Source organism: Gambusia affinis, linkage group LG21 (genome assembly GCF_019740435.1).
Source record: "Gambusia affinis linkage group LG21, SWU_Gaff_1.0, whole genome shotgun sequence".
NCBI classification, from domain to species: domain Eukaryota; kingdom Metazoa; phylum Chordata; class Actinopteri; order Cyprinodontiformes; family Poeciliidae; genus Gambusia; species Gambusia affinis.
This window is the reverse complement of record NC_057888.1, coordinates 10,850,352-10,876,452: the sequence shown is the minus strand read 5'-3', so window position 1 is coordinate 10,876,452 and position 26,101 is coordinate 10,850,352. Positions and strand designations below refer to the sequence as shown.

Sequence of the window (26,101 nt, the reverse complement as noted above, 5' to 3'; positions counted from 1 at the left end):
TTTTCATATTACAACCACAAGCTGTAATTTTATGTCCTGTATAGAGGTGATGAAAGAAAAATTATGCAGGATTTTTATACTTTTTTATACCTAAAATCTGAAAAGTGTGGCCTGCACCTCTATTCAGCCCCTCTGAGCCAATACCATGTATAGAAATACCACATCCTGCTTTCACAGCTGATAGTACTTCAGGGTATATTATATCTCTACTATCTTTGTACAGGCTGAAATATTTTCACGTTCTTTGTATTTGTGCCATACCTGTTCCATTTCCAGATCTTCTGAGATAAGATATTGTTTTATAACCTAAAGGTGCTTTAAACCCTGACCTGTCTGCTGTGTTCCTTGGTATTTATGATGCTGATTTATGAATGACTGATTAAGATTTTTAGTTTCCTGACCCTTGTAAGTTAAGTTTTTTTGGACAAGATCCTTCCTTTTCTTTCACCAAATTAGAATTATGTGTGTATACCTATTAAGCTCAGGGGCTTGCAATTAAAGTATCTAATTCTATAAATTAATTTAAAACCCCCCTCTAAACTAGGTCTTAGATCAGTGTTGTTTGGATTTTGGCAACATGTACACTCAAATGATTCAATTCCTTCCCCTTCATTAAGGAAAGATGAGCCTTCAACATCATTAGAAGAGCATTGAGAGATTTGATTTCTTACTCATGCTGCTAAACAAAAGGTTACTGTTACTCTGGCTCGAATCAGAAACCAGCATCCAAATAATTGTGCTGTACTGCAGACACTTTATTAGATTGTGCACAGTGAGTAGAGACAATAATAATGGTGGCAAAGGAGGAGCGGGAACATAAAGCCAAGATATGAGTAAAGTGAGCAGTGAGCACACAGCATTCACCTCACCTCAGAGAAGACAAAAATGCGTATTCATACTTTATTTTTCCAGTAATCCTTCTTACACACATCCACATATAAATAGATTTCCAAAATACAAACAGGACACACATAAACAGTGCACAATCAAGCAACATGTTTACCTGGCACCATGAACCTTTTATTGTCAAACGTGTTGGCTACTGCACATTCACATGTTACACCGTGCACATATTAGACACAGCATGAACAAATATGTAACAGATAACAAATGAGGGCATGGCTCAGAACAAATGACGCTCATTTATAATTTAATACCAGCAGATCAAGGACCCAGCCTTTGAAGTCCTATAACCAGGCACAACGTGAGGTTGATTTGGTTACAGAAGAAACAGCAACAAGTCTTCAGGCAAAACCGCAGAGACTTCGTCACTGATCGAGCCTTGCTAGGATTAAGGCTAAAGAATGACACAGGAACAGAATAGTCTATGATCACTAAAATATAGTAAATATATAAATAACAATACACCATGCCTTAACAGTCACTTTGAGTATCTCTGTAAACAAGTGTACAGTACAGATGGCTTTTATTGTATTTAGTTAAATAAAAACAAAATACACATTGTGTAACCAAATAGTATAATACAGAGGTAAGAAGGCAAAAAAAGAGAGAAAATACAGAAGAAGCATGAAGACATAAATCTGCATTGTTGCTGACATCATTTTATTAAGAAGTGAAGGAAAACAGTGTTGGGCAAAAGCAGCAGTTACAGGGAAGTTGAGGTTAAGATGGCAGGTGTGGCGAAGCTTAGGAGAGTTTTATTTGAGGGCTACAGCATTTGTGGGATTAGTAGAAAAACAAAGTCTGAGATCAACTATTAGAGGGGGGGTCTACATGATCTGACGGTGCATACCGTAGCCCGTCATGCCAGCCTGGGAAGCGCCGCGGTTGCTGCCCATCTGCAGGCCGATCAAACTCTGTCCTTGGCGCAGCTGCTCTTCAGTAAACTCTCGTCTGTACCCCTGGGCTTTCCTGCACATGTACAACAAGAGTGGGTGTGTGTGTGTGAGGACTTTGAAAGTGGGTTTTTGATGTTTTCAGAGTTTTTTTTTTTTTTTTTTTTGTCGTACCTGTGGAACCAGTCACGGTCACCTTTGTATTGGCCGTCGTCCTTTGTGACAGCCAAACTCCCCAGAGCCATTAGGGTTCTTTGCACGGCTGCCATGTCTTTTCCTATAACCAGCAAATATGTGGAAGAAAATGTTCTGGTCAGATAATAGAAAATCTAAAAGAATTAAAAAAAAAAAAACCCAACATGGAAAACACCAAATGTGGAGATAAATTAGCAGAAAATGTACATAATAAAATATGGTTGCGGCGACATCATGTGGGAATAATTTTCTTTAGTATAAATAGAGAAGATCAGAATTTTTGGGAAAATTGGATCCATAGGTCCTGATATTTTTCCAAAAACTTTCAGTGTATTTTGTTGAGTTTTTACATGACAGACCAACACAAAGATGAGCCAAGCTGAATGAAGGAAATGGAGGCAGAGTTTTCAGTTTTTCAGTAATGAGAAATATTGCATGCATTTGGATTCATCCCAAACAACGTCCTTCAGAAGTCACTCAATTAGTACATAATAGTACACATCTCCACTGTGGAATATGGTGGTGGCAGCAACATGATGAGGGGATGTTTCTCTTCTGCAGGGTTAGAAAAGCTGACCCAAACTGTTAGAAGGTTGGATGAAGCTAAATGCAGGACAGTCCTGGTAGGAAAACCAGGCAACTGATAGGAATAGAGATCCGACTTCCAGCAGAACAGCTCAGAGACCACTGTATTAAAATGGCCCAGTTAAAGTTCGAACCTCTCCATCCAATCTGAGTGAAATTGGGCTATTTTGTAAAGATAAATGGAAAAATATCAAGCTACATATGTGAAACATGAATGTTAAGGGCTGCATTGGTGACTGCAATAAACGGTCCCTCTACTGAGAGGCTGAATACAAATGCACAGAAAACATTTCAGATTTCATTTGTAAAATATGGTATGATACTTTTTCTTCCACTTTAAACTTACACATAATTTTGTGCTGATCTGTTATATAAAGTTCCAATAAAATCCAAATTTAGATCGGTGGAAAATCTTTAAAATTGCAGTTTACAGATCGATCCATCCATCCATCCATTCATCCATCCATCCATCCATCCATCTCCTCACCTTCCCAGAGGTCCACTGTTTGAAAAATATCTGTCGTTGTGACTCCATAAGCTTCTGCTGCTTGCAGGAACTGGGAGATCTTCTCCATCTGTTTGAAGGCCATTTGAGTCTCAGCAATCTTTTTGATGGGTTCTTTGCCCCGCGGATAAAGACTGTTTATGAGTCGACAGAGAATCTGTTATGGAGGAAGGACAGAAGTCTGCCTTAGTCATCCTGCGAACAGAACCTTCGGTGCCAAGGCATGATAAGCCTCTCACTATTTGCTGGTATCTAATGTAATTCACAGGGTTTCAGTTGTTCTACAGAGTTTCTACGTTTGCTACTTAAAATTTTAAATCTCTGCCAGAACAAGTCACATATAAAGGCCAGCTAAAAACCTACATTTTTGAATCTACCTTTGCATAAATTTGGATTTGTTATTTTGTGAGTCTTATCCTGAAATAAAGTTTTACTTACTTACTGCTCCTCAGGGAGGAGCACAAAAGAACATTGAATTTGGCTTTTAAAACTGAAATTTATTTAAAGTTCTCCAATAATTAAAAATAATAATAATGATGATACCCTATATCAACTTGTAAGAAGGATGCATTTTTATTTAAGCGGCTGCCTTTCTGTGAAGAAATAAACCAATTTCCCCCTGTTTTTTTGCTTTCATAGATTTTTCTGGAAAAATTTGTTTTAACAGGTTTATCTGCAGCATTTAGCTAAAAGACAGCAGCACACAGCCTGTTGTGAAGTTCAGAAAAATTAAGTCTTAACAACAACAATGTTTTTCACTTAAGATGTTGAAAATCCCTAAATATGTGCTCAGAAAGACTTAGCAGAATGCAGTTTAATTTTTACATGTTTGGTTTTCTATTTTTTGAATAAACCTTTAGTAAGTAAAACAGTTTTTCTAAACCTCTACCTTGAGAACATTTTTTTTTAAGCATAATAAGTAAGAGGGCACATAAATTGGCCATCATGTGGCAGCCATTTCATATCTGTCAGCGCTATTATGTTGTATCTTAAATAATTTAAAGTATATCTATTTTAGGGACTGCAGCCGCTCACCGTTCCGTCCATCAGCCACGTCTGGAAGTTCTGCTTGCCCGGCTGCGGTTTCTCCAGGTTTCCTCCACACTGTGCGACAATCCAGTCCACCAGGCGCTGCTCCAGGTCAGGATCGTACTTCTGTTCGATCTTCTCCTGCACCTCGCGGCTCAGTCCGTAACTGGGCCCTCGATTTGCCATGGCAGGCCTTCCTTACAACCTATTATGAACAATGTGTGGACGTCCAGCTGTCCTGAAGGAAGTAGATGTTACAGACTGAGTTAAGTGAGAATAAAAACAAAAACAAACTTATGCAAGGTACTGTGTGTTATTTCTCACACACAATGCATTGCAAAATATTTCCCATTTTGTCTTGTTACAGAAACTTTACTGAGATATTATGAACAAAACCAACAGAAAGCAGCATATAGGGAGTGGAGGAAAGTGACGAGTAAAATTTTATATTTCTTACAAATCTAGAAATATGCGGCACATTTATTCAGCTGTAATTGTACATTTTGTATGACCTGCACTAGCTAGTTTATCTTTAGCATCATCACTTGTTTCTATGCTTATCTTTGTGTTTTTAATCTGGCTGCCACTTTGCTTATCTTTTGTTGTGTGGGTTTGTCTGTACTACCTTTATCAATCAAGAGATTAAAATTAAGAAAAAAAAGGAAAAAAAATAGCTCAAAGTCCATCAGATTGTACAAAGTTTGTTGACAAAAGTTTTTACATAATGCTGTTTGAGAATTTCTAGTATATCTGGACTTTGACTGGACCATTACAATTATATTGGAGCTCTGGCTGGATGTTTCAGGTTGTCCTGCTGGAAGGTGGACCTCTGAACCAAATCCCACTTTTTATTGCAGCCTTCAACAGGTTTTCTGATCTTCCTGATATTCCAGCCTCCCTTTCCATGTTGAAGAAGAAAAGCTTATTTAGAGCATGATGATGCCCCCACCATGCTTCATCATGGGGATGGTGTGCAGAAACCTCCGAGCCGGCCACAGAACAAAACAGCTATACTCATACTGAAATAAGATTTCACAGGAAAATTTATTTTTAACTCTAAATGCTACTGGTTGCACTGGATTTATTTATTTGGTTAAATTGAAAACCATGTATAATTTTCCTTTGAATTCATATTCATTTCTCAATTTTATGTTGTTCTATCACTTAAAATCCCACTGGAAAACCTCGAATTTATGACTGTAATAAAACTAAATGAAAGTAGTGAATAATTTAGCAATCACTGAAGTGATTAAGTTAAGTTTTATCACTCGTGTTATTCTTTTAATTGAATATTTTACTTCTATGGATTTCACAAAATCTGCTGCACAAACCAGAAAATCTGTGGAGGCAGTGAAAAAAGAAGGGTGTGGTCTCTTGGCTGCCGTCCCGAGCGAGGACAAGCCCTCTTATTGCTATGACAACAATCTAACCTGCTTCCGGCTGGCTGGGCGCAGTGATGCTGCTTCATATGACCTACAGTGGACAGTGACGCAAATTAAATGACTGAATGTATGCAGAAACTTCACAATCGCTAAGAACAGCCATGTTCAATGCTGATCATATGCTTCGCAGCGTGCAACTGTGTTTTGCAAAATCATGTCAGATCCGCTGTGACGTAAACGTCATCTTTTCTGCATATTTCAAAATGAGCAGTTTTTCCAAGTTAAAAAGATTTTCTTCTAAAATGTTTCACCTTCCGGTTTTAGCCCTTGCAACGCATTTTGCTGTTTCTTCGAACAGTTTGAATATATATATATATATTTGTATAAAAACTGCTGCGCACACAAACCTGAGACATATTTCATCGATTGCATAAACATGACGCCTCACATACGGTACACGCGCTGTCAGTAGTTTTCAAGGATGAAATGTGCCACTTACTGGAAAGGGAAGAGTGATCACTGATGTCCCGTATCCCAACACTGAGCTTATTCAGAGCAGAGGACGATGATGCTGAAGTGCTGAAGCATCCATAAAGCGCAGGACGAGCGCGCCTCCGGGCCAGACTGGACCTCACTCAGTCCGGGAGGGGCGACTCTCTGGGTTTTATATGCACCAGCTCCACCAAGAGGGGGCTGAGGGGTGGAGGGTCCCTGCGGACGCTCAGCAGCGGAATGCGACGTGACTCCTCTTGTCCCGGATGGCGGTCAGTGTGTTAGTGCCTGCTCAGCTGTGTGCAAAGTGACCCCCTCCACCCCTCAGCCCTCAGCAGGCAAGGCCACATGAATGCGTCAAATCAATTGTCTGCAAGCCAATACTGATCAGCTCTGTGTCCAAAACAACCCCCACAATATTATCTTATCCTCAGAGTCAGCTAAATGCAGTTCAGTGATTTGATCACTGGGTCCTCACTCCCATTTATTTGCACAACTGGTAAAAAATAAACAAACAAAAAACAAAAAAACGTGTAAGAAATGCTTCTTTTATTGCAGTAAATTGAAAAAATCTGAACACATTTTTTAATGTAAAAAAAATCTAAACTTTTCCAGTCCAAGCCTTTCAGAGTAGTTCATTAGTAGAACCCTCCAAATGATCTTGATACTTCAAAGACATCACGATGTCTGCATTCAACAACAAGCCCACTGCATCACAGCATCTGCCACCAAAAGAAGCGGTAGCATCGCTTTCTAAATATTCATTTTTTGTTTGACTCTGAACCAAAATTGAGTGTTTGTCTTAAATGACCAAAGCACACAGTTCAAAGCACAGTACCAGGAGAGTTTAGCAAACTCCTTGTGAAGGCATTTTCTTCCAACCACAAACAGCTGGTTGGCATGTAGACAACTCCTTATGATTGCTATGGAAAATTGACTCTAGGATGCCCTTCTTTGATGAGTTCTTTAATTCTGAGCTTTGTGGGTGTTTTTACTCCCTTTAGCATCCTGGTCACTGACACAAGACCAACCTTGATCCTCATTCAACTCAGTTAAAGTGGTTAAAACTAATAGGTCTTTGTGTTACCCTGGAAACAGCTAATTAAAGATTACTAATTAGAAGTTCCTAAAAAAATTAAGAGCAATGTAAAAAAGTTTGACTACAAATGCTTGTTTTGTTTTCATTTAGAGGAATAGTTTTAGTTTCCAATAAGTGTTTTTGTAAAAGTTATTTCTCATCATGGGATGTTTGTTTAATATGCTGTTTCAGTAAAATATATATTTTTTATTTTAAAGAATTTACACATCTTTGCCAGGAGTTCCAGTACATGAGGACGGCACAGTAGCTTCATCCCAAAAGCATTCTCATCCTTTCCATTAGCTTCCTTCTGTAAAATGACATTTAGACATAAGCATAAAAAATGACCGACTACAGAGTTCAGTCATAACTTAAAGGTCAGCGGTGCAGTTAAGAGGAGCTGAGAGAAAATGGTTGATTTGCCCCATTAAACACAGAGCAGCTAGTGGACAATTACATGTTAATAATCAACTGTTCAGCTGCTCCGTTCAGTGACTAAAGGACAGCAGGATTCAGAAGGATCCCATCAGTTTTTGTCGTGTTTCTCCAGTAACTGTATATGATTTCTAAATTCTGTTTCATTTCTCATAAGGATGAAGTAAAAAACAATAAAAGCACTGGTCATATGATCCAAAATACAACTGAGATCAAAAAGTACATGGGAAATCTGAACCATAACTAACCCAAAATGATTGCTGGAACTTCATTTGTGCTGCTTCTGCAAGTTTCAAAATGAGAGTGAAGAGCCAATAGTTGTGTATCGCATGATAAACTGATCATCTGTAAGCGACAGAATGTGCGGGAAACATTGCTGACATCTGACAATCGTCTGAGGAGCCGAAGTTCTCGGAAATAAATATTAAGGTTAATCTATGCAAAGTTGAGAAAATCTACTTTTGCATAATTGATTTTCTTAATATCAGCTTAGTTTCGGATTATCATCACACTGAAACACTTATATGTGTCCAAGTTTCCCACATCCAAACCAAACTGTCACCCTCTGATAAAAAGAAATTGATCTTAATGTCCAGGAGCCACAAAGGTCATGCCTATCTCTTTTTAACTGTCCAGAACATAGGGAACTTTACATCTACAGACACTGAGAAAGTGTCAAACAAGAAAGGAAGAAGATATCTTACTGTCAGCAGAGACAAAGATTGAGCTAGTTTGCTGCAACAACAAAAATGTTTGGAGGAGTCAAGGTGAGATTTTAAAATCAGAAACACTGCACCAAGTGTCAGGCATGGTGGGGGTAGTGTCATGTTCATGTTTTACTGTCAGTGCGGCTGGTATGTTGCACAAAATGCAAGGAGTAATGGAGTGGAGGACTACCTTCACTTTTTAAGCTTAATTTCACAAGTTTTCCAACTGGACAATGACTCCAAACCCGAACCAGAACTTGTGTTGGAATGGATGTAGCAGTGTGAGATCGAACCTTTGGAGTTTAGTTTGCATTTAAAAACCCCAAAAAACAAAAGTTGTTTATTGTTTCATGAGAAAAATAAACCATAGTTTAACAAGTTTGGGTCCTTGCCCTCTTCACCTGCATTTTTTTCCTGTTTAACAATATCAAGCTGTAATTGGTCAGAAATTCTTGTTCATCTACTTCATTTAAAATTTTAGACCTAGTGGAAACATGTTCTTGGCGTAGTATTCAAAATATAGAAACAAAAAAAATATTCCCTTTATTGTTTTCTACAGTAGAGGTCAAAGTTTGTAAAATGCTCCCTCTGTAAATGATAATGCTTACTCTGCTTTAACTCAGCTACATGAAGAGTGTGAAAACTTTCAGAAACTTAAGACCTGCATTCTGGTGTGCAGAAATTTTATTGGCCAAAAATAGGTGAAAACTGGATAAAAAGGCACAGGAAAACTGTGTATGCTAGGAGATAGAGGGGAAACAGTGTAACAGTAAGAATGACAACAAAGATGGCTAATCGTAATTCTCAATGCAACAACCAGAAACATACAAATGCAACCTGAAGATTTTAGGGTTCATTACTGCTTGCAACATAACTAGATGCTAATGTGACAGACAAAATATAGGACAAAAAAAATGATGCATCATAGGTGACGTTTGGCAGAGTGACATGCCGTTGTTTGGTTATTTTTCCTGGAGGGCAAACGTCCCAGTTTGCAGTCATATCCTTCGTTTCCTTCTTCAGACCATGGTGGTCAGCTTGTCTATCAGATCGTCAATAGTGTAGACTATGAGCTTGATGTCGTCCTTCTCAGACATGCGGTGCTGGCCGTTCCGCCTCAGAATGATGTCCACGTCGGGGCTGAGGACGCGCTCTGCGACCTGTATGGAGGTGGGCCAGGGGACGTTCTCGTCTTTGAGGCCATGAATGAGCCGTACGGGGCAGGTGATGGGGATGGGGCTATGAAGGACACAGTGGTTTTCCGCCTCACGCAAGAAGTCCATGCTGAACTTGTACAAACCTTCCTCTGTGTGTTTGCTGGGCAGTGACCACTCCCCTTTGGCCTCTAGCTCCTTACGAGTCTGTGGGTTTAAATATTGAAATCACAAAACATTAAAAGAAAAAAATATATATATTATTATTGTGAAACACAGCTGACATACAGCGTGATCCAACATGGTCTCACCTCTAATGGAAGAGAGTTGAACGCTGTGACAAAGTGATCAGCAGCAGAAGCGATGCCGACCAGTGCAGCGGTTTTCTCTGGTCTTGCAATGGCTGCCAGCAGCATGAGCCAACCGCCCAAACTGGATCCCACCAGAATCTGCAAAGAAGAAGCAAAAACACCACAAAATAAGTTATATGAGGGAAAAAAACATCTGAAAACACAAAGTAAATATAAATAAATTAGGCAAAGAAAACAAACAGAAGCCCATGGTGACAGAATCCTAATCCAATATGTGACCAAACAGTGCCATCTTCTGGAGAAATTGTAAAAACAACTTAAAAAAAAAAAGATTTCGCTAGCTTTTCCAAAAGGAAACATAAAATTTTAAAAAATCAGAGGATGAAAAATATATACCTGTGGTCCTTCTGTTAACTCATCTAACACATAAAGAACATCTTTTTTCCAGATACCAATTGTTCCGTCAGCTAGCGACCCCTCTGAAGCACCATGTCCTGTGTAGTCAAACCTGAAAGAACAGAAGCAGAATAAGAGAGTGCAATTGGTAGCACTGTTGCCTTGCAGCAAGAAGATATTTCAGGCCTGATGTCTTTGTGCATGTTCTCCCTGTGCATGCATGGGTTCTCCCTGGGTACTCTGAATCCTCCCAAATTCGACAACATAATGACTGGTAAATTGACCTCTCTTAATTGTCCTTAGTTCATGGTTGTCTCTACATTTCCCTGCCATGGACCAGCAGCCTGCCCACTGTGTACTCTGTCTCTTGCCCAATGACTACCGGAGATGAAACACTTTTCCTCAATAACAACTTCTAATTCAATGTGGAAGACATCCCCAAGACAAAAGAGGTGTATAGTTCCCCCAGCAAGTTCTGGCTCTTCTAAGGGGTTTCCTCCTTGTGAGATGTGCCCAGAAAACCTTTACACAGAAGTGTTCAAAAGAAAATGTTGCAAAACCAATTATGCAGTGCTAAATCCAAGAGGGTTCCAGATGTATTTTGTTCAGATCTGTTTAGTAGTTGAAGTGCCGTCTTCTGTGACGGGTTTGGGTGACTTACCTGAGGTATGAGTGCCCTAACGACTTGCAGAACTCTTCTAGAGCCTCAGCTTTCTTGCCATTCATGTTGGAGTCATAGCCTGGCAGAAACACCACTCCTGGGCTCTTCCCCTTCAGCCTTCTGTAAGCTAGCTTTGGAAGGTCTGGTCTGGATGCATACTGAACTGTTGATTTGTGTCTTCTGTCCGCTGTATAACACAATGTTATTAGTTACCTAAGAATGCGTTTTATAATAAAATGGCAACACAAAGGGCAACAAAGAAGGCATAAACACGAAACTGCGTTGCATAAGGCGTAAACTGGCAGACATTTTACGAAAATTAGTTAAAGCATGGCAGCATTTCAGCACGTTATCACGCCCAATCGAAGCAAATTTATGCACAACGTGTTCAAAAACACTATAATAAATTCAAATGACGTTTAAAGCTGTTATCAGAATGAAGAATAACAGTGATTATGGTTGGAAGGTATATTACACGCCTTTAGTTCAGATTCCCTACATTTTTAAGGACGTCACTGCCACTGTTTATTTATTCAATTTGACGGACGTTTGAGAGTTGTAAATTAATACTAACAGTAGAAAGGAATTGCACAAACCTTGCAGGTGTTGAGAAGGCAGAGCTGCGGTCCTTGCATTTCTTAGCATTAGTGAAAGTCCTCTGCGACAAGACCTCAGCGACACGGCTGCCATACTGTTCCGCGAACATTAAGGAAGTATCGCGAGAAAAGCTGCAGCAACTCTCGTTTGCTAAGAGAGTGGTTAATATTCCAGTAATGGGGGGTTTGTAAACCCATAGCTTTGAAGCCGCTTACGGGAAACTTGTCCCTTTTTGGAGCTTTAACCAAGAGTATGCTTTAAGGCAAGAGTTTATGGTTACACAGTTTGTCAGTTGTCCATCCATTTCTGTAAACATGTGCCAGTATGATGACCAATAAATAACCAATAGAGAGGGTAATGAAATTCTCAAATGTATCAAGTTTCAGATCAATGTCCTAAATATAGCACTCTAACTATAACCCTGATGATTATGCCTATGATATCTTTATCTGTTTTTTATTGTAGTAGCAAAATATAGTACCTTTTGCAACATTTTACAGTTAAACTCTTGTTCCCTTTGACTTGGGGAGCAAAGGGTTATTAGTAGGCTGATTGAAAGAGGTTATCTCCTATCTTCATTGGGGCCGTTAGTCCACAGTAGAATATTCTTGGCTCGTTTAAACAAGCTTCTTTTCAGCTCAGTTTTTGTCTTATTTACTCCTCTGTAAGACAGTCAATTTTACCCTGTGAAAAAAGCTGAACATTTTAGATAAGGTTGAAGGTGTTAATTTTGGAGCAGCGGGTTCTTTGTTGGTTATCTTCTCAGTCTAGGATGATATAAGTCTTACGCCATACAAAAAGACAGAGCAAAGACAATGAGAGATAAACGCACTGTGAAACAAAGGGAACACAAAAGAGAACTTCAAATGAAAATTGACAGCAAAAGAGTCAGTAGAAAGATGAAGAAACATGTCTATAGAGATTCATAAACACTAGACAATGGAATGTTAAACCAAGTTTGTATTATATTATTAAATTCTATAACACCACCACCAAATCCTGGATACTTGATTTATGTTGAGAAATAATTTTGATTGGTGAAAGTTTCTTTGGATTGGGCACAGGTGTCATTTGCATACACTAGAACAAAATAATATGATATGATTTAACTTATAGAAAATAGAGAAGATATGCTTAGTGTGAGTGTTTTTGACTACCTCATTAGGCTCTGTGTGCCACTTCTTAAAATGCCACAGACCGGGTAACCAGTGCAAGTTAAACCGTTTCTCAGTATATGCACATGCAACCAGAAAGCCGAGCACCTCTCTGATATTTTGTCCGCATGACTCCCGTACAGATAAAAAAAATATATCGACAGACAACATAAACATTTATAACAATAACAGCCACAACATCACTGAAAGGTACATGGTACTAGATATTACACGACATATAGTGGCAACTGCAGCCAAACATCAAGAATGTTTGAAAACACCTGAATCTAAACATTGTGTGTCTGAGTATATCTGTGTATGTATGCTTCTCCATAAGAATGGAGTTTCTGTATGAAGTTTGCATGCCATGTAGTCCACGTGCATGCGTTAGTCCTCTGGGTACTCTGGCTTCCTCCCACAGCTCAAAACCATGCTAGGTTAATTGGTTACTTTAAATTGCACATAAGTGTGTGCATGGTTGTCTATCCAGAGTGTCCCTGTGTTGCCCAGTCAAGGACTGGCGACATGTTCAGGTTGCAATGCTTGTCGCCCAATTACCGCTGGAGAGCGACATCATCTCTTTTGCGACCCTGCAAAAAATAACACATAAAATAACAAAAATCAATGACCATATGTAGTCGTTGTATCTTTGGACATGGAATAAATTGCCACAACAATGTATGTGACCAAAACACAACTTTTGCCACCATAAATATATTTCAGTGTGTTTGTTGAGAAACTGTAATTTTTTTATGCACTTCTTTGTGAACTTTTGTTTGAAATCTGTAAATATAGCTACATGATTTATATAGAACGATATGAATGAAATAGTGTGACTTATGCTAATCTACTGCTGTAGAGTGGTGAATGCACTCTATTCTGACTAAATAAATAAATTTGAATTCTTTTGGTAAATTTAATAATTCTCAATTTTAATTTGAATTGAAATAATTCGGAGTAAATGTGTTTATTTTCTTCATGCATTTTCTCTGGCCTTGTTTAAAGTTAGATATTTATAGATAAAGATGCTTTTGATGATCTAAGAATTTATTGGATTCTGGCACTTTTGGCTTTCCATACAATACTGTAGTTTTATACTGTTTTATTGCAGAATCTCTCAAGAGGGTTGGGAAACAGATGGTTTAAGCTAAGAAAGCTGTGTTTTTGCTGTCAGTTAGCATGGCAGGTAGTAGACTGAGTGCATGAAACAGTAAAGAAAAGAAAAGAAGCAGAAAAGTTGCTGTGTGTTTGTGACTGTCATGTGAAGCGTTAGTTTGTAACATGACTCAGAGCGTCACAGGCGGAAGGTCACGGAGCAGCAGGACGGAACGGAAGCGGGAGTAAAGAGCCTATCCGCCATTGTGGAATAGTAAGGGATATTCCAATCACTTTCAGATTGACTGATTAAACACCATTCTCGGTCACACTGACGCGCTGATTGACGCCTTCTCATCAGCAGACACCGAGTCGCCTGAAGCAGCTGGAAGAGGCTGGTCGTCGTCCGATCTTATCCCAGCAGGGGGAAAAAAACGCCGCCTTGTAACGTTCAGGGACTGATTGGACGAGGAGAGACGAACCAGGAAAGCAGTACCGAAGTGCAGAAACAGAGAGACGAGCAAGCAGGGGGGGAGAGAGAAGCCGCGGACAGTCTGACAAATAGCGAGCAGTTTCGGTTCCTGGAGGATGTCTGCGACCACAGTCGATCAGGTTCGTATAGCTGCCCTGTATGCTAGCTTTGAGAACCAAATAAAACTTTACGGACTACTGTTTGACGGGCTTACTGTGCCAAATCAAACAGGCTACAAAGTCTTTGATATGTGGTGGTTGTTAGCTGAAAGGCAGGCCAACTGTACTGCCAACCTACACCGGCTGCAGCCGGTTGCCAATGCGGCACCGTTTACTGGTTGTCAGAGCGTTTAACATCCGGTTAGTAAGACGAAGCAACCTGTAAATGTTAACATCCGGGCAGATGCTCTCACTTAGGTGTTATATTTGTAGGACAGTGTCTGTCTGTTCTGCCAGTGTGTTTTAATATCTTATCACTTACTGTTTCAGAGAACCAAAGGACAAGGAAATAAAGGTAAGACTTTGACTGTGAGTTTTAGCCACTGCAGGTTATGATATTCTGTGCTATTACTTGCTGACAATGTTGTTGAACTGTAGTCCAAACTGCAGCCTGGAGTACTGTTGACACAACACAGAAGAGCATACCTGTGATCAAAATGTAGCCATCTGACATCATGGCTGCTTGGGGATTACAGCTTCTTCTAATTACTTATGTTAGATTTTTCCTTTTTATATTTAGTGCAAAACGGATCCATGCATCAAAAAGATGGTGTGAATGATGATGATTTTGAGCCTTACCTAAGCGGCCAGACAAATCAGGTAATGTACTTTTTAAAATACATAATACTTAAATTAGGATAAGGATTGCTACAACCATTGTTAATAAGTAGTAGTTTTTTACACCTAACTCAAAAAATTATTTTGCCATAATTCTGAAAAAAAAAAAATAAATAAATCAAACTCACAAACCAACTCTGAGTTCCCTTTTTGTATTTCAATTAAAGTGCCTTCTGTATGCTTATTTCCAAGTTCAGAGTTTTATTTTCCAATGTCTCATCATATGTTATTATTAGCTTCTGTTGTGCATGGCGAGCATACAGTTCAATGATATATGATTCATATGCCCCGAATCAGTCTAGGACAAAGTAGTACATAATTGTGTAGTGGAAAGAAAATCTTTTCAATCAAAAAATGAATCAGTCCCCTGAGTTAGTGCTTTTTGGAACTAAAGCTGCAATTCTTTTGGCGTATTCCTCAACCATCCATCCATCCATCTTCTTCCTCTTATCTGGGGGCGGGTCGCGGGGGTAGCATCTTCAACCAGATTTGTAAAATTTAGAATTAGAAAATTTTGCCCATTATACATGGCAGAATACTTTAAACTCAGTTAGTGAATAAAATAAGAAGAAAAGTATACAAAGACTGGTGAAACTATGTTTTCCTTACCTATAAATCGGACAGGGTAATATTAATAGATGCTCTTTGAAATATTTTCCAATGTGAACTCAGATGCTATGATGCATTCATATGCATTCATATGAACAGCGTTTTTCATTAAACTAAGGGAGTACAACAAAACAGAGTTGTTGAAAAGGACATTTATTAAAATGTAATTTTGTTACATAGAACTTACTTAAACAGTAATAACATGCAAAAGCATCTGTCATTTTGAATAATACTTTCACTCTCTTGTCTTTCTGTGCCATGCAGAATAACAGCTATCCACCAATGTCTGATCCTTACATGCCCAGCTACTATGCTCCATCCATTGGGTTTCCTTATTCTCTGGGAGAGGCTGCTTGGTCCACAGCTGGAGATCCACCTATGCCCTATCTTACCACCTATGGACAGATGAGCAATGGGGAGCCGCACTTTATCCCTGATGGTGTTTTCAGCCAGCCAGGAGCTCTAGGAAACACTCCTCCCTTTCTCGGGCAGCATGGCTTCAACTTCTTTCCTGGCAGTGCAGACTTTTCCACCTGGGGTACCAGTGTCTCTCAGGGTCAGTCAACTCAGAGCTCAGTCTATAGTAACAGCTATGGCTATGCTCCCAGCTCACTGGGCCGGGCAATTACAGATGGACAGGCAGGCTTTGGAAGTGACACCCAGCTCAGTAAGGTCCCAGTGCTGAACAGCATTGAGCAGGGTATGACAGGGCTAAAGTTGGGTACGGACATGGTGGCAGCTGTCACCAAAACCGTTGGCTCACCTTTAGGGGGTACAGTGGGCATGAACAGCACAGTGGCCAATAATCTCCCTCCATCTGTCAACTCGTCTGCACCTAAACCTGCCACTTGGGCAGCAATCGCCAAGAAACCGGCCAAAACCCAGCCCAAGGTCAGAACCAAAGTCAACATGGGGATGGTGGGAGGTGCTGCCATTCCCCCACCACCAATTAAGCACAATTTGAACATTGGTACCTGGGACGATAAGGGCTCTTTAAACAAACCGCCATTAGCTCAGACTATGATGCCCCCACAACCTCTGGTGCAGCCCCCACTCCTTGCTCAGCCCCAACCCTTACTGCAGAACCCCTTACCCCATCAACCTCCACACCAACCCCAGCATCAACACCAGCCTTTCCAGCTCCAGTCTATACAATCACCCCAGCACCCCCAGTCTCTGTCCCATGGCCCTCCTCACCTGCACCTCCCCTCCCAACCTGGCCTCCCACAGCACCTTCATCAACAACAACCTCAGCAGCTTGGCCCACCCCCCAATCGCTGGATTGCCCCCAGGAACCGTGGTGAGGGCTTTAGTCTGGGTGGTGGAGTTCCATTGAGTGCCTCCCCTTGCTCTGGAGAAGTGCACCCCGTGTTGGAGAAACTCCGTACCGTCAACAACTACAACCCCAAAGACTTTGACTGGAACTTGAAAAATGGACGTGTTTTCATTATCAAGAGCTACTCAGAAGATGACATCCACCGTTCAATCAAGTATTCTATCTGGTGCAGTACAGAACATGGAAACAAGCGCCTGGATAGTGCTTACCGTTCGCTATGCAACAAGGGCCCCTTGTACCTGTTGTTCAGCGTCAACGGTAGTGGGCACTTCTGCGGTGTGGCCGAAATGCGATCGCCAGTGGACTACAACGCCTATGCAGGCGTCTGGTCTCAGGACAAGTGGAAGGGCAAGTTTGAGGTGAAGTGGATTTTCATAAAGGATGTGCCCAACAACCAGCTGCGTCACATCCGGCTGGAGAACAATGACAACAAGCCAGTGACCAACTCTAGGGACACTCAGGAAGTGCCTCTGGAGAAGGCCAAACAAGTGCTTAAAGTTATTGCCACTTACAAGCATACCACCTCGATCTTTGATGACTTTGCACATTATGAGAAACGTCAGGAAGAAGAGGAGGCTTTGAGAAAGGTGAGATACATTACCTTCTATTGAGCCTAAAAGGGAACACACTACTAGTGGGTTTTGTAATTTTCCACGCCTCCATTGGCACCTCAAACACAGATTGGTTCCGTATGGCAAAGTGCAACGAGGTGGGATCAATTACTGGACTTCAGTCATGGGTATTTTTAAGCAGTCGTTTATTTTCCAAAACAATATCTGGGCACCATTCCTTGGAGCATCAGCTGGTGGCCAGACACCGCCATTGTAGGTTGTAGTAAAAAATCTTTTGATGGTCTCCACTGCGATTCTTTTTTATAAACAACTCCTTCACATTCCTGATGTAATTTGTTGGCCATTTTATAAAAAAAAAAATAACCAAACAAACAAAAAAAAAAAACTGGCCAAGTATTTCTGAATTTCGGCTGGTTTTTGTAAATATAATCAGCCGATGTCGTTCAACTTGATGTGAGGTTGTAACATCAGCGGTTGCATCGACAGTCTGGAATAAATGGAAGTTCCCCGAGCCCCGTCTGCAGATTGACTCTTCGCCATTACTCACGAGCAAGTTCAGGAAACCCTGAACTTGCGTCAGCCATCTGGCGTTTTTAAGATTGCTAAGAGTCACCCAAGTGGAGTTAGGTGACTGTTGTGTTTCCTGAAATAACCCACATCCCTGGCATTCTGTTTTTCCAGACAAAGGCAGACATAAAGTTGGATCTACTTTTGAACCACAAGCCCTCCCAGGCATCCACAGACTCCTCATGCTTTATTAGCCTTTTAACAGCATAAGCTCCCAGGCTCCAAAGTAGCTAAAATGTGCCCTGGCACAGTTAACAGAGTTTGTTTTTTTTTTAGATTTTGTTCTGCATAATATATTATAAAGTTCTTTAATCACATTGAGCTGTCATTCTGAAAAACACCCTTGGTTTAACATCCTCAGAGGGGAAATTTAATTATGTCCCAATAGTGCTAATAACGGTGTAATACAAATGGAAGTAGAAAAAAAAAACAACAGAGAATTATATCTCTCCTTCTGCATCCTTCCCTACATTCATAAAACACATACACACGACCCCCTCCCTCTGTTTCTCCAACTGTTGGTGCTGCACTGATGCTGTATTGACTCCTTGTTATTGACCTTGTTAATATGCACTCGGCTCCTTTCTCATAAATATTTCAAGTCAACGTTTTCAGGCTCCTGAAAACAAACTGTCAGTAGGAAGCCAGCTTCATCGTTGCGCAGGCGTAGAGCCGTGCTACTTTAGTATCCCAGACCCTCATTACATGACGGGATCGCCTCAGGTCGAGGCCTCACCCTTCTTCACCTGACAAGGTTAATTGTTGCCTGTTGTTTGGCCTGTCCTACCCTGCCTTTCAGAGATTTCAGGCTTGTGCAACAACACCTTTTCCTAACACCATCTCAAGATGTGTTTTTTTTTCTTTTTCTTCTTCTTTTTGTTTTTGTTTTTGATTGGAAAGATAACCTTGCGTCTACATTTTATTTGGGGCTTTTATCGAATGTCGATTTGTCCATTTTTAATATGTCCATAGCTGGTACTGTGCAGCTTCTTTGCACATTTTCATAACTGAAAAGCTAAAAAAATATAGCTTTATTTAGTTGAAATATTTTTCTCATTAGTTGGAGGAGATGAATTGCATAATTTGTTTTGTGATGAATTGCTCAATCAGGTTTTATTTTAACTTGAAGAACTACATTGATTTGAGCTGCAGGCCTTGTATAGACTAAATATCATGAGGCTTTTTGTCCCGAGTCGCAGGCCATCTGGGGATTGAGTTACTGCTGGGGCTTGGGTCTCTCTGCGTTTTTCCCAGGGAACTGATATGGTCAACCTCAAAGAGAGCACTGTTTCATCTGAGAAATGGGAGGGAAAAAATGTTTTGTACCTGTACTGTTCTTCACATGACACTCACGTCATTCATCTTCTTTTAATCTATAACAAGCCATTGAATATTTGACATTTTAGGAACGGCATGATGTTTTGTTTAGAATATCCGCCTCCTTTTATCCCTGACTACGTGAGACTTCGGGCTCTGAGCAGAAAGTAGTGATAGCAGTCTCCTGACAGTGTAAACATGGCTGAATATTTGGTCAGTGCATTCCTTGGGATCTAACTCTTACTCTCCTGTTTTATAGTCAGTTTCTTTCTATGGTTGTTTTAACTTAAAACATGTGCTTTGTATTTTTATCTTAGTGCTTACTTTTTTCCACTCAGGTACTTGGACTTAACATAAAATATAGAGTACAGAATTCCTTGTGCTTTTTCACATTTTGTCATGTTGGCAACCATAAACTTTTGTAGACTTCATGTAACGTGATGTACAATTGCAAAATTTAATTTGAAAATTAAGTTTTCAAAACTTTTTTTTTTTAAACGGAGAGTTGTGGCATTCATTTGTATAATACCACTTAATACAATCCAGCTACCAATAGCCTTCAAAACTCACCTAAGTCCAAACTGCTCACCACCCTGAACACACCATCTCCATGGTGAAACATGGTGATGGCTGTGTCATGCATATGCAGCTTTCGTCTTAAAAAATGTTAATAAAACATGTAGAAAGTTTAGGGAATTGAAGTATTTTTTAAAGCTGTTTTTTAACCCGACATTTTAGAGAAAAGGTTTCTTAATAGTTATGAATTGTGGTCTAAGTTTCTAGAAAATTTTGTGATGTTTTTGATGTGAAGTTGTATGCAAAATATCATATTTTTGTGATGCTTTGTGAAAGAAAGGCTTCTTTATTTCAGATGTACATGAGCTTGTTTTAAATGTTGCATTTATTCGGACTAGACTCAACATCAACACCATATGTGTCCTTCAAATTTGCCACTGAAAATTGCAGTGGCGTATGACACCTGGAGTGTCCTGGTGGTGTTTTTTTTTTTTTTTTTGAAACATTAAAATAAAAAAAAAATAAAAAAACCAAAATAAAATACAAGTTTGAACTCAACCAGATTAAAATAATTTAATTGCCACATTTTCAAGATGAAGGCATCTCCATATGTCCTGTAGTGATTTGTTGAAAATTGCTGGCATCGGACCTGCGGGGTCCACTGGGTTCCAGTTCAGGTTCTCCATGGATTTGGCTTCTTCCAGTGCATCTGTTGCTGTCAGCGCCTTGGGCTGCTAGTTGTGTTCCCTGCATGCATTCCTGAATAGTTTTTGCAGTGCTGCAGACTCTAGTCAGGGGAGACTGTTGCCATGGAGGGGGTGTAGCTTGGTTGGTTGGTTGGCTGGCATGTGTCGCGGCAATAACCACATGAACATTTCCCTGTATGAATTTTTAGACGGAAACAAGATGAGCAGTTTAATTCCCTTCACCTGTAAGTGCTTCTAATGTTGTGGCTTATCGAATTTATATATTAACATATTTCCCTGGAAGGCTACAAGCAAACACTCTTATTGCTCTTTAAGGTATTAAAAAGAAATCCTGTGGACACATAACCAGAACATGCAGTTTGCAAAATATCTCAGTCAACCTGCTGAATGTCCAATTCGCACACTAATTTGCTGTGTATTTGATGAAGTAAAATCTTGCTGTGTAAATTGCACCCGCCTGATTAAACCCCACCCACACCTAATAACACATTAGGTGTAGGTGAACAGCAGTTTTCTGTTCCAGAGCAATATATAGCAAAAGCTGTCTGATGAACAGAAAGTGCTCCCTGCATGCTGATAAAATTGCAATTTTTTATTTTTTTTTTGACGTATCTCAAAACATTTTGATTGAAGATTGAATTTTATTCCTGCAAATAGATCAGCCTAATAATGGTACCCAGGAAAAAGACGGATTCATAAATGTATGTTTTAAAGTAATACAAGGCATAGATGAGTCACGCAAAGAGACATTAAGCTATTACAGACTTCCATTTGATGCTTTCCTTGCTAATAGCAGTATTTATTCTCTTCTTAATTGCTTTTTTATTATTTTTACATGAGTATGGAACACAGAGTTACCTTTTCATTACTTCTAGTTTAGGTGATATGTTTGCAAATTGAAAATTATATTTGTAACATTATATAAAAAATGATATATATAAGATAATTTCCCTACATTTAAGCAATGCCAAACCTACAGGTGCTTCTCAGTAAGCTAAAGTATGATTTAAATATTAGTTTATTTTAGTAATTGAGTTTTGTTTTTGTTAATGCCAATGACTCTGGCTTAGAGTTAATGCAAACCCAAAATTCAGCTTCTCAGAAAATTAGAATATTACAAAAAAACTATTCAAAACATAAGATTTTCAGTACAGGAAGGTTATTGTCTGTAGAATCGTGGGAAAGACTTCTGATATGACAGATGTCCAGCAGACAGTTGCTAACACTCAACCTAAGGTAAACCTCAAACGGTCATTGCTACAGAAGTTAGCTGTCCGAAGAGCGCTTTATTGCAGCATGATGGAAAATTAAGTGGAAGAAAAAAATGTTGAAAAAAAGGTTGCTGATTGGTTGTTTTGATTGGTTTTTGTAGCAGTCTTTTCAAGAAGTTTGGGCAAAGTGTGGAGAGCTTCTACATCAAAGATATGAGCCGAAGGTTGCTATTAGGACAGCATGAACTCTGGGTCTCCATGTCACACCTTATTGATAAAAAATTAATGCACAATTTATAATTGAATACATAAACTGTACAGTACATGAACATACATTCAATAGGCTGTTGTTTATGTATTAAAAATAATTTTTTGTAGGTCTCCCAAGTGTCTGAGAACCTGTAGTTTGGATTTTTATTAGCTGTAAGTCAGAATCACTGAAATTAACAGGATATTGCTTCAAACACATCACTGTGTTTAACGAATGTGTAATTTCTTAGTGTTTACCTTTGTGAATAACTCTAATTGGATGAAACGGGGTAGAAAGTGTCAATCTCCCTGATGATGCTGACTTTGAGACATTACTTTCTCCGCTCTCGGTAACTGCTGATCTGTGTGTGTTTCGTCCTCCAGGAGCGCAGCAGGAGTAAGCAGTGACCTTGAGGCAGACCCTCTGCAACACTAACGATGAAGGACCTTTAAATCAAATTAGCCTAACCCCATGATGGAGGGACTGTCGCGGCCTGTCCTCCCGAGACACCGATGTATTTGAAGAAACGCAACATTAGGTGGACTCATCCTGTATCCATTGATTGGTACATCAGACCCCGTTTTCCTGTCTCACAACAAAAAGAGCGTAATCTGTCTGAAACTGTCTTTTTAAGCACTTTCAGTCCTTCTAAGCAGCCTCTGCCAATACCCTTAACTGTCTAACTCTGTTCTTTGATTATTTTTTGTTTGTGAGCTTCTAACAGATTAACCAGAGAAGACATTGATTTCACTGATTTTACTTTGTATTTTTATTGTCGCCTCAAATGGTTGGGATATTGGTGAGCTCCATCTGGCCTCAAAGAGAATTAGTGATGTGAAAATTGACTCAATCTGCCAGACTGACGGCTGGAAATTCACGGGTGTGGAATGACATAAATAGGAAACGGCCACAATCGTACCAATCATAGGGTCTATCCTACCTTGCCCCTTTCTTTCTGCATCTTTTTCTGTGTACGAAAAGCTTATGATTATGCAGCTGGCTGTTGAACCGCTGGCTTACACACGTTTCTTTTTTTTGTTGTTGTTTTGTTTTTCTTTCTTTCTTGTGATTCTGTCATTCTGAAGTGCATTTGTCCGAGGAGAAAACCCGCTGCTTTTCCAGAGTTAGACTTGGTGACTGTCGTTGCTCTGATGTGGTTGTACTCTAACTGTACCCCAGGTTCGATTGTGCTAAACGACCCGCTGAACTTTTGGGAGAACCTCCACGGTCAGCTAATCAACCGGACGGAGATTCAGCCAAAAAGAAAAAAAAAAGAAAGAGAAAGAACCATCAAATGCAAATATGTGATTATTTTCTCCTCTTGGAAACTCACTAGCTAAATAAAAAAATTAATTATGTTTAGCGCTGATGATGTCTTTGTGTTGTGACTTCTTTTCCTTGGACTTTAAACTTTTGCACTGTGTACTTTCTGAGGATATCACGTTTTAGTTCCTTGAAATGTTCTGCAGTTCAGATCCATACATTTCAATTTGTGTAAGTGCCTGTAAATAAATGACTTACTTACTGGAACTGCCTCACCCCAGAGTTTAGAGGAAGGCTGTAAAACCTGCTAAGTCTGGGAAGCCCCATACTGTAAATACAGAACTTGGATATAGTTGAGGCTAAAGTTATTCACTCCTATGGCAGATTTAGGTTTAAGCTGATCTTTTATGGTTACCTAAATGTTTCTTGTAAAGTTAACACTTTGAAGCAGCCCTGGCAGAGTCTGAACCTGTATTTAATACAGTCTGATAAGGGTGATGGCAAAGAGGCCTTGCAGCCTCAAACACTTCACTGTGTCACCAAAGATAAATCATCACAATAAGAGTGAAAACGTCCTAAAAAGTTGGTCAGAATTTCTAAGGATTTGATCTCTCTAATACCAATAAAGATTTTTTTTCTTTTTGTAATTGAGAATGATAGAAATAACTGACCCATTTTTCTTTTACAAATAAAAAAAAAAAAAGATTTTATGTACATTTATTATTCCAGAATCAATACTGGAATAACTTTAGCCATGTTTGATGACATCTTGAGAAATTTTGATCTCACTTCACATCAAAAATATACAAAGAAGTTTTGGAGGTGTTTTATTTTTGTTGGTGGATCTTTTTTCTTTTGCATTACAGAATAAAGTCGTAAATTGATTTCAATAATAAATCTAAGATGCTTTATTTTTCCGCCACAATAATTTTCCACTTGCAGATATTGAAAACATGACATATAAAATCAGAATATAACATCAGACCAACAAAAAACAATTGTATAATACGGAAATATGAGTTTAATGGAAAATAAAAATAGGCTTAACACCTACTTAAAGGTTTATTCCGAAAGGTACTTTTAATAAGCCAAACGGGCCTCATCTGAATTTAAAATTTATTGAATATGATTGTAGGTAAAAATTATTCCGTGTGTTAGTGGTGGCTAGATCTTCTGAAAAGTAGAATATCTTAATTTCTACTCAAGAGCATCAGCTAAATCCACAAGAGGTGCTTTCAAAAGTTACGTAACAACACGCGTTCATTTAACTTGTTAATAACAGACCTTCACTGTCTGTCCACTAGAGTGCGCCATTATATCACATTGTACCAAATGCTCCTCCTCTTTCCTGCCAAACCACAGACCTAGTACAAATCATTTTTTTTTCTTCCTGTAAGCAATGAAGCCTTCTTTCTTCTCAAGCACCCCTTCCTCCCTCCACCCCCAACTCCTACAGACACAATTATACCAGGATGAGAAGCACTTGTTGTTCTTCCACAGCTTTTTTGGAGCAATTAATACCAGCTCGCCAAGCTGTGCTGTGAGAGGTGGAGGGGAGATGAAGACAGAAAATGCAAGCAGGGAGTAAGAGAAATCCTCCTTTATGTGTCTCAAGGAGCAAGAAAGAGCTGTAATTATAACATCGGAGGCTTTGGATTACGACTTTTCCCCTCCTGTGTGTTAATTTGTGCATCTGTCAGGTTTGTTTCTTTCTTTTCCGGCAGGCGCCCTTTGAAAAGACCACTCTCCTCCCGCTTTCATTTGTCTGTGAACACAAGAGAGAGAGACCGGGAAGGAAACTTGGCATTTATTCGCCTTACAATGCCGTGGCAATTACTGGTTGTGTGTGATCCTGAAAAAATGCACTCATTCTCAAATGTGCAAAACAGTCATTTAATTAGAGACCTTTGATGTGATGTAGATTTGACCTTGTGCATTGATGTAAAAAGAAGTGCTACAGAGAAAGGTTTGTTATTTTGTACGCACCGCTGATTCATTTTTTTTTTCTTGTTTTGTTTTTTATAACTCTCCTTTTTTTTCTTAACATTTAGGAATCAAAGGAGCTCATTAATGTTTTAACAGCCTCCGTATCATTAATGCGGTCAAGCATGTTTCAAGAGAGTTCATGGAAACTTTTTTTGTTCCCCTCCTCACCCTCTCCATCAACATGTCCTTCTTGAGACAGATTTTGTGAAGTGAAGATGAGAGAAGAAGCATCTTCCATGTGGAGATGAAATGCCTTTGAAGTTTCAGTCACAGTGAAGACGTATCAACACTCTGGCTCAAGGCAAGGTGAGCTCCAGTCTCTGGGCTGGCACTTCCTCCATGTTTGCAAGGTTTTCGCTCCCTGGGCCTTGTCACTCAGGACGTCCTCTCTGAACATTAGTGCGATTGATGAGCATGTTAACTGATGGGTGGCAAGTCGGACGAATTTTAAAAAGCTCTCTGCAGACAGGCTAAGTGATTTAGGGAACGCTGTCCGAACGGTCCAAACTAGTCTTTCACAGTCCTGACTTCCTGTCAGGACAGCTTAGCTCACAAGATTAGCTTGTACATAAACAATTTAATATAATTGACTGTGTTTATCAGCCTTTATGTAACTCATTTATTTTCCAGGTCTAGGGATTAAATATATTTATATTTCCTAACTTTTTTGCTTTCCCATTTAAATAGTAATTCATTTTAACTTCAACAACTTAACAAAATAAATGTGTCTGAGTGGATATTTTAGTTAAAGCAATGTTGTAAATTATTACTCCAAATATAGCTGCTTTAGAGTCTCACAAAGCCACTTTATGATGACATAGGCAGACTTGGGATAATACAGCAAGTCTAAAGTGTCACATTAATGTGTAATGGGGGTGTTCAGTGCA

The 26,101-nt window shown here is 39.4% G+C and overlaps 3 protein-coding genes across 5 annotated transcripts; 1 reads left to right on the top strand and 2 right to left on the bottom strand.

Annotated features, from left to right (window-relative positions):
* Positions 1–886: 886 nt before the first annotated feature.
* Positions 887–6,281, bottom strand: tagln3b (transgelin 3b). Of its 2 annotated transcripts, XM_044105478.1 has the most exons (6): positions 5,992–6,281; positions 4,117–4,348; positions 3,064–3,238; positions 1,971–2,073; positions 1,754–1,872; positions 887–1,297 (listed from the first exon to the last, which is right to left on the bottom strand). In XM_044105478.1, the coding sequence occupies exons 2-6, from the start codon at positions 4,294–4,296 to the stop codon at positions 1,269–1,271; spliced, it is 606 nt and encodes a 201-aa protein (XP_043961413.1). In that variant the 5' UTR covers positions 4,297–4,348; positions 5,992–6,281; the 3' UTR covers positions 887–1,268. The 2 variants fall into 2 exon arrangements, with proteins under 2 accessions (XP_043961413.1, XP_043961414.1); XM_044105479.1 differs by having other exon boundaries at positions 887–1,872; positions 5,992–6,278.
* A 2,589-nt stretch (positions 6,282–8,870) lies between these two features.
* abhd10b (abhydrolase domain containing 10, depalmitoylase b) lies at positions 8,871–11,480 on the bottom strand. Its single transcript, XM_044105476.1, has 5 exons — positions 11,323–11,480; positions 10,727–10,913; positions 10,066–10,177; positions 9,670–9,807; positions 8,871–9,565 (listed from the first exon to the last, which is right to left on the bottom strand). The coding sequence occupies exons 1-5, from the start codon at positions 11,414–11,416 to the stop codon at positions 9,224–9,226; spliced, it is 873 nt and encodes a 290-aa protein (XP_043961411.1). The 5' UTR covers positions 11,417–11,480; the 3' UTR covers positions 8,871–9,223.
* A 2,137-nt stretch (positions 11,481–13,617) lies between these two features.
* On the top strand, positions 13,618–23,334 carry ythdf3 (YTH N(6)-methyladenosine RNA binding protein 3). 2 transcript variants are annotated; one of them, XM_044105475.1, is made up of 6 exons: positions 13,618–13,846; positions 13,937–14,184; positions 14,533–14,557; positions 14,783–14,862; positions 15,754–17,412; positions 22,349–23,334. In XM_044105475.1, the coding sequence occupies exons 2-6, from the start codon at positions 14,161–14,163 to the stop codon at positions 22,370–22,372; spliced, it is 1,812 nt and encodes a 603-aa protein (XP_043961410.1). In that variant the 5' UTR covers positions 13,618–13,846; positions 13,937–14,160; the 3' UTR covers positions 22,373–23,334. The 2 variants fall into 2 exon arrangements, with proteins under 2 accessions (XP_043961410.1, XP_043961409.1); XM_044105474.1 differs by having other exon boundaries at positions 13,934–14,184.
* Positions 23,335–26,101: the final 2,767 nt, after the last annotated feature.

What these genes read in the sequence shown, in the direction of transcription:
- tagln3b (XM_044105478.1), bottom strand. Translation starts at nt 4,296, where the DNA reads ATGGCAAATCGAGGGCCCAGTTACGGACTGAGCCGCGAGGTGCAGGAG. An exon ending in GACCGTGACTGGTTCCACAG is followed by an intron (nt 1,873 to 1,970) that starts GTACGACAAAAA and finishes GTACATGTGCAG; the next exon opens with GAAAGCCCAGGGGTACAGAC. An exon ending in GGCTGGCATGACGGGCTACG is followed by an intron (nt 1,298 to 1,753) that starts GTATGCACCGTC and finishes GTCATTCTTTAG; the next exon opens with CCTTAATCCTAGCAAGGCTC.
- abhd10b (XM_044105476.1), bottom strand. Translation starts at nt 11,416, where the DNA reads ATGGCAGCCGTGTCGCTGAGGTCTTGTCGCAGAGGACTTTCACTAATG. An exon ending in TTAGGGCACTCATACCTCAG is followed by an intron (nt 10,178 to 10,726) that starts GTAAGTCACCCA and finishes CTGTTCTTTCAG; the next exon opens with GTTTGACTACACAGGACATG. An exon ending in TCAACTCTCTTCCATTAGAG is followed by an intron (nt 9,566 to 9,669) that starts GTGAGACCATGT and finishes TTAAACCCACAG; the next exon opens with ACTCGTAAGGAGCTAGAGGC.
- ythdf3 (XM_044105475.1), top strand. Translation starts at nt 14,161, where the DNA reads ATGTCTGCGACCACAGTCGATCAG. An exon ending in CAAAGGACAAGGAAATAAAG is followed by an intron (nt 14,558 to 14,782) that starts GTAAGACTTTGA and finishes TTTTATATTTAG; the next exon opens with TGCAAAACGGATCCATGCAT. An exon ending in TAAGCGGCCAGACAAATCAG is followed by an intron (nt 14,863 to 15,753) that starts GTAATGTACTTT and finishes TGTGCCATGCAG; the next exon opens with AATAACAGCTATCCACCAAT.